The following is a 7500-nucleotide window of genomic DNA, read 5'->3' as shown; positions in this document are numbered from 1 at the left end:
CAGCATCAGCGACCTCCAGCGGCTGCTCGAGATAGACTCCGTAGGTAAAGCGCTTCATTATAATACAACTCTCTCTCCCCCTCTCTGTCTCTCTGTCTCTCTCTCTCTCTCTCTCTCTCTCTCTCTCTCTCTCTCTCTCTCTCTCTCTCTCTCTCTCTCTCTGTCTCTCTCCCTCCATCATCTAAATGATTAAAGGACTAAAAGTCTTGATGTGTTCATAGTACACCTTCAGTCTCGACCGGTCCTCGGCCTTTCACTGCCAATAAATACATTCAAGTTTCAGAAACAAAAAGTAATTTTCATTCAGTCAAAGTTTCACATTAGTTTTTATTCTGCTTCCTGTCAAACACCTGCAACTCCAAGTCTCTCTTAAAGGAAGGACTCCTCTCTAAATATTTACTCACATGTAGATTTTTTAACACTTTCTGTTTCTTAAGCTTCTAGAAATGAATTGTTCTTCTTTGTCCTCGGACGTGTAAACAACGTTTTATTGGTGAATATTGGTCGTCCTGGTTAATGTGGTTCTGTAGTGGTAACAGCAAGTGTGCTTGAATATATTTCACCCGCCGGGGAACAACAAACACACTTTCAACAGCTACTCAAGAAACGTCAGAAATACAAAGAAAGTCAAAGTCAAAGCTTCACGTGTTAAAGCTGCAGAACACGCGACCACGTGAGGCAACGCCAGGCGGCAAACTCCAGTCCTGCCAGAGTCAAAGCTTCATGTGTTGAAGCTGCATTCTCTCTAGTGTCCACCAGGGGGCGACTCCTCTGGTTGTATAGAAGTCTATGAGAAAATGACTCTACTTCTCTCTTGATTTATTACCTCAGTAAACATTGTAAACATGAGTTTATGGTCTCAATCTCTAGTTTCAAGTCTTCTTCAATACAGCATGATGTTCATTTAGTGAATGATGGTCCATTTAGAGTCACACAGACCATAAAGCAGGGGATGCTTTAGGGGCGGGGCTACACGGTGATTGACAGGTCTCTACGTCACTCCTCCTCAGGCCAGATGTGGTCACTTCCTGTTCACTGGTTGATAAAAACAAGATGGTGACGAACAAAACGCCGAACTGGCTTCAAAACGTCCTCAAACCAACGAGAGTTCTGTCGTTTACTTCCTTGTTGTCTTGTTGTAGTCTTTTGCCGGTTTAAACCACAAACCCATGGCGCGTCAGTGGCCCTTAGATTAAAGTGAATAAGTATTATAATAATCTGTGTTATTGTTATTAATGTGACTCAGGAGGAAGTGACCGACTCTCTGGATTCTTCTTCTGCTCTGAACTTTCACGTTTCCTGTGAGAAACCCTCACCGTTGTGTTGTTGAAGTGTCTGCCGCCGTGAGCGGTGCCACCATTAATCCTGGCATCATTGAGATGCAAATGGGGAGTGTGACGGCTCCCCGGCCCGGTGGGGGTCAAGTGGCTCGCTTCATTATGCTGTTGTCACGCTGCCATTATGGGCCCGAGAGACGGGGCCGCTGCAGGGCTGCTGCAGCGCCATGTTTAATTCATGCTCAAATTCCTGCATGTCAGGGGGAGGGAGGGATGTGTGTGTGTGTGTGTGTGTGTGTGTGTGTGTGTGTGTGTGTGTGTGTGTGTGTGTGTGTGTGTGTGTGTGTGTGTGAGATACACAAAGACGTGATATTTAAACATTTAAAAATCATTAATGCTGCTTTCAGGGAATCTGTCCCTCTTTTTAAACTGTTCACACACACACACACACACACACACACACACACACTAGAATTTATTGCCCGTGAACAAGTGTGTGGACATCCTGTGGTTTTGCAGTGTTGAAATGGTTTGTTTAATCTGAGAAGAGTTTAGAAATGCTTGATTGACTTTTACAGCATCACATGACACACACACACACACACACACACACACACACACACACACACACACACACACACACACACACACACACACACACACACACACATTTGTATGACGATATAAAATACACAAGTTGTTGCTTCACCTTGAATCCCTCAATGTGACATCTTCTGATGCTGATTTTAAACTTTAACTTGAATACAGACGGATAAATATTAGAGGTTTGGTTTCATGTTGAAGTCTGCTGTGACAGCTGGTGATGATGATGATGATGAGGATGATGATGATGATGATGATGAGGATGATGAGGATGACGACTGGATTGATGTGATAACGTCACTGACGTATGTTGTTTTATTTCAGCTTATTTCAGCATGTAGTGTATATACACACACACACTGAATGGTGACGCTGGGCAGAGTAATTGTTTTTGTCAGGTATAGAGTGTGTACCTCCAGTGAGAGTGTGTGTGTGTGTGTGTGTGTGTGTGTGTGTGTGTGTGTGTGTGTGTGTGTGTGTGTTGTTGAACAGCGAGAGCCTGAATGTGCGTCTGTTGTTTTGTCTTCTGTCCAGAGAACGAGGTGATGGAGGAGACCAGACCAGGTCACCACGAGGACTTCACCGACCTGAAGAGAGCACACACACACACACACATACACACACACACACACGCCAGACGCAGGAGGAGCACTGGTGAGAGACACACACACACACACACACACACACACACACACATCTTTGAAACACCTTCTTATGTGTCGACTTTTAAAAACGTTGTAAAGCGGAAACAATGACGTCATTCAGCCGATGGGCTCTTCCTCTGCAGCAGACTGCTCCTAACACGTCACTGAGACTTCTGAATACGAGTCAGAACAAAACTACAGATCAACCGTTTCATGTTGTATAACTGCTCACATTCAGTTCATGAATAATCATCTTTACTGTCTGTTAACGATGAGCTTCTTCTTCTCTGGTGTTTGGGAGTCGCTCACGTTTTCACATACGAATAATTTGACTTGGTGATGAGTGCGAGACAGTAAACACAGAGAGGAAGAGACACACTTCAAGAACAAACACATAAGGGGTTAAACCCAGTCTGTTTGTTAACGTGTCGACAGAAAGGAAAATATCCATTTGAAACAATATCTCGCGGCTAAATGAGCTCATGTTTTCTATATTCGTGGAAGAAAAGACGTCACATTCCTGCTGCACATTCTCCCGGTTCTCCACGGATCAGACCAGGCTGGTTAAAGGCTGGTCCCTGCGTAGTCTCTGTAACCTTTAACCTTTGCCCCCCCCCCCCCCCCCCCCCCTGCAGTGGTGGAGGAGGCCCTGCCGGCGGTGTGCAAGGTGCGGACGGCGATCTACGAGATCCCGCGGAGCCAGGTGGATCCCACCTCGGCCAACTTCATCCTCTGGCCGCCCTGCGTGGAGGTGAAGCGCTGCACCGGCTGCTGCAACACCGGCAACATGAGATGCCAGGCGGCCCGCAAGCACCACCGCACGGTCAAGGTACGGAACCACAACGCGGGTCGGCCGTCTGGAAGTGTGTCTGCAGAAGGCTGTGTGTGTGTTGCTGCACATCGGTTTGTGTTGTTTTGTGAGTCACTGGACATTCTGGTCAAAGCTGCGCTCACCTTTACTCCTGCGGCGTTCCGCTGCCGCCGTCGGGGATATTTCTTTCCAACGTGCGCTCGCTGTGCAACAAACCCGGCGAACTTCAGCTGCCGGAGGAGAGTTTTCTTCATCCTCCGGTTTGGGCTTCAGGGAGACTTTAGAAACGCTGAACAGACTCTGTGCCACAGAATAAATGTGATGGAGACAAAGAACACTCACGGGTTCTCTCTGGTGAGTTCGTATCCAGCATCTTGTAGAAACATATATTTTCTAAACGTCTTCCTTCGTACGTGGCTGTGAGGTAGCGCTCACTTAGAATCATACAGTTGATACGAGACGCAGCCTGTGACTGTGTGACGAACCTGAGAGACAGAGGAACCACAGCTGCTGATGTTAGGCCAACGCAGAACCACGGAACCCGGTTAGTTTGAAAACCAGTTGGGACGTGAACGCCGGACTCAACCTGAGCGGAGGACCAGTGAAGCTCTGGAGGATCAGACTGAGATGTGTCAGTCTGACACACACAAGGATGAAGCTGCCGTCTGGTTCTTCAGAGCGATGCCGTAGAAGAACCATTTCTGGTTCCACAAAGAACCTTTCAGGCCAAGGTTCTTAAAAGAATTATTTTCTTTAACGCTTCTTTAAAAACATGTTTAAGGGACTTCAAAGAGAACTTCAAAGAACCAGAAAAGGTTCCGTAAAGAGACATAACAAATGGTTTGTTGAGGCACCAGTTCTGGTTCTTTGAAGAACTTAAAGAAAAGGAAGGTTCTCTCAAGAATCTTTTTCAATTTTGTTTTGCTAATGTACACCATCCCATAACTCCAATTGAGAACCCTTTAATATCCCAAAGAACCGCATGACAAACATGTAGAACCATCCAATAGATGAAATGGTTCTTTAGTGGAACCACGCGGCCTTTTAAAGAACCAGTTAAGAACCCGTATTTGTCTGTGTGTCCCATCATGCACCAGGGTGAGTTATAACAACGATGAACCCTTCAGACAGCTGCGGGTGCACGAGGACCAGGCATTGAGGAGTGGAGACCAGGACGGATCCCCCCCATGACCCCCTATCCACCAGCTCTAGACCACCAGCTCTAGACCACCAGCTCTAGACCACCAGCTCTAGACCACCAGCTCTAGACCACCAGCTCTAGACCACCAGCTCTAGACCACCTGGTCCACTCTCTCTAGCTCAGCAGGAGCCCAGAAACATGCCACGTACCAGCCTCCTTCAAGGCCTCCACCAGCATCCCCGTCCCCCCAAAAACCCCAAGGATCACAGGGCTTAACGAGCCCCCCCCCCCCCCCCCCTCTACAGGGCCAACAGGGTCCCAGCGTCTCGTTGTGAAATAATCCGATGCCGAGTTTAAGACGGAAGCTCTTTGTGTTACATCCTGAGTAAACGTTCTGAACTTTCATTCTCACCGGTCACACATGTTGATCGTAAACACTGATGATCACACACACACACACACACACACACACACACACACACTCTCACTGGAGGTACACACTCTACACCTGCCAAAAACAATTACTCTCCCCAGCGTCACAATTCAGTGTGTGTGTGTGTGTGTGTGTGTGTTTGTGTGTGTGTGTGTGTGTGTGTGTGTGTGTGTGAGAGTTATTTCAACAACATAATAGCTTCTTCTTGATCTCTGCCAGAGACCCAGTAAACCCCAATTGGTTCACAGCCACAACCTGCCAACTGGGAGCTGACCCAAAGTGTGTGTGTGTGTGTGTGTGTGTGTGTGTGTGTGTGTGTGTGTTTAAATCATGAGAACATTATTAACTTGATATTTATGGAGTAAATGGGCCTCGATGCAAATATAAGAATGTGAAAAACAAACCAATGAGGAAGAAGAGAAGTGAGGAAGGGTCTCTGTGGGATGAAGGACTCGCTGGAGGGGGAGGTTCAGCTGCTAACGATAGCATTAGCATCTCAACCTCACTGCTGTCTCATCGGTCCGGGACACTCGGCACAGCTAAAGCTTCGGTTACACTGAAGAAGCTGTTTGTTTCTTTATTCTCTGAAACACCAGAGGACGAACACACTAACCTCTGAAGAGGACTCACACAGCAGCACCGCCAACATAACGAGGAAACATCTCAACGGTGGAGACTCGGTGTGTTACAGGACACTGCTAATGAAGCAGCAGCCCGTTAGCTTAGCATAGCACAAAGACTGGAAACAGACCGTCTAAAGGGAATGAAAACTCACTAGTGTGTCTGGTTTGTTTTGTCCCCTTCTCTCTCTCTCTCTCTCTCTCTCTCTCTCTCTCTCCTCTCTCTCTCTCCTCTCTCTCTCTCCCTCTCTCCCTCTCTCTCTCTCTCTCTCGCTCTCTCTCTCTCTCTCTCTCTCTCTCTCTCTCTCTCTCTCTCCCTCCCTCTCTCTCTCTCTCTCTCTCTCTCTCTCTCTCTCTCTCTCTCTCCCTCCCTCTCTCTCTCTCTCTCTCTCTCTCTCTCTCTCTCTCTCTCTCTCTCTCTCTCTCTCTCTCTCTCTAGGTGGCGAAGGTGGAGTACGTGCGTCGGCGTCCGAAGCTGAGGGAGGTTCAGGTGAAGCTGGAGGATCATCTGGAGTGTTTGTGCACCAACAAACGTCACATCAGCCCAAAATCAGACACAGACAACGGTGTGTGTGTGTGTGTGTGTGTGTGTGTGTGTGTGTGTGTGTGTGTGTGTGTGTGTGTGTGTGTGTGTGTGTGTGTGTGTGTGTGTAGCATCTTCAGTAACTGAAGAATCACAGGTTTGATTCCCAGGACATTAAATGTAAACACTGACTGATGAACGTTGGCGTCTACCCAACTGACTCATCTTCTCCTGACAGGAATCAGGTGAAGACAGACGGAGGACAGACGGAGGACAGACGGAGGACAGACGGAGGACAGACGGAGGACAGACGGAGGCGTCTCCACCACACCGGCTGCCGTCATGTGACTGGGAAAGGTTTGATTGACCTCTGACCTTTTGGGAGCTTTAATGGAGGAGGACCTCCGCTGTACTTTGACACTTCGGTCCTCAAACAAACTGCAGCAGAAACAGGCTGCGGTTCCTCGACGGAGGACAGAGATTAGATGCAGAACGCTGGCAGGAGTGAGGTGCATTCTGGGATACCGACAGACTTCCTCCTTTGGAGATTAAACGGCTCAACGCCTCGGATTATAAACCGGTGGAATCCTTTCTAGAAGCAGTGACTCTCACACACACACACACACGTATATCCTCTTATTTTCATAACCTCTGGTTTTCTACGGCTGTCTGTATTTCTGCTGAGTTATCTGCATGAAGAATGGACGATGGATGGTACTAATAAATATTTATATGAAAACAACGTGATCGTGGTAAAATGTACCTGAACGAGGAAGCGAGAGAGATTATCTGAAGGATCACAATGCTGAAGCTAAAACCCTGAACTCAGAAAAACACTCACGTAAACAGAGACGTGTAACCTTAAAGCACACCCTGCTGTATGGTCTATTAGAGACCTGTCAATCACAGTAAGCCCCGCCCCTAAAGCACACCCTGCTGTATGGTCTATACCTGTCAACCTCCACATATTAAAAATAGAAAACGTGCACCGTGAAATATATATTTTGAAACATTTGCTGCATTAGTGAACCAAACAAAGTTTTTCTGTCAATCTGCTCGTCACATAAATTCAGTCTTCAAAATAAACGTCTTCACAGGAAACGTCTTGGTTCGGTTCAGACAAAGATCAGGTTTGAGTTCATGTGACGACAGAAGTTACGTGAAGTTCGTTAACACAAGTAATGAAAGAATAAATTACACATTTGACTCGAAAAGAAACAATTAAATGCAGTTTAATTGCATCATATTGTGTTAATATTCATGTGTTCGTTCTGGGAATGTGATTACAGATTACTCTCTCTCAGTGGAAGTCACTCCACGGCGTCATTTGACCAACCAGGAAGCTGTAGTTCCAGTTATGTGACGTGTGATTTCAGTTCCTCGCTTCCAATCAGCAACGTGTTTTTCTTCCTGTAAGGTTGGATGTGATCCATTATACTCTGATCATC

General features: G+C 46.9%; 1 protein-coding gene across 1 annotated transcript in view; it reads left to right on the top strand.

Annotated features, from left to right (window-relative positions):
- The window catches only part of pdgfaa (platelet-derived growth factor alpha polypeptide a), a gene marked incomplete at both ends in the record, with an annotated part of 6653 nt that extends 352 nt beyond the window's left edge, over positions 1-6301 (top strand). Inside the window, 5 exons of the mRNA XM_079159755.1 lie at positions 1-44; positions 2415-2476; positions 3168-3353; positions 5969-6095; positions 6291-6301. The exon at positions 1-44 is cut by the window's left edge and continues 53 nt beyond it. Of these exons, the coding sequence (XP_079015881.1) occupies positions 1-44; positions 2415-2476; positions 3168-3353; positions 5969-6095; positions 6291-6301 (430 nt within the window). The remainder of the gene's footprint in view (positions 45-2414; positions 2477-3167; positions 3354-5968; positions 6096-6290) is intronic.
- Between the last annotated feature and the right edge of the window lie 1199 nt (positions 6302-7500).

The sequence above is a fragment of the Pholis gunnellus genome (assembly GCF_910591455.1).
Source record: "Pholis gunnellus genome assembly, chromosome: 5".
NCBI lineage: Eukaryota > Metazoa > Chordata > Actinopteri > Perciformes > Pholidae > Pholis > Pholis gunnellus.
This window is presented reverse-complemented; position numbering and strand designations above follow the sequence as displayed.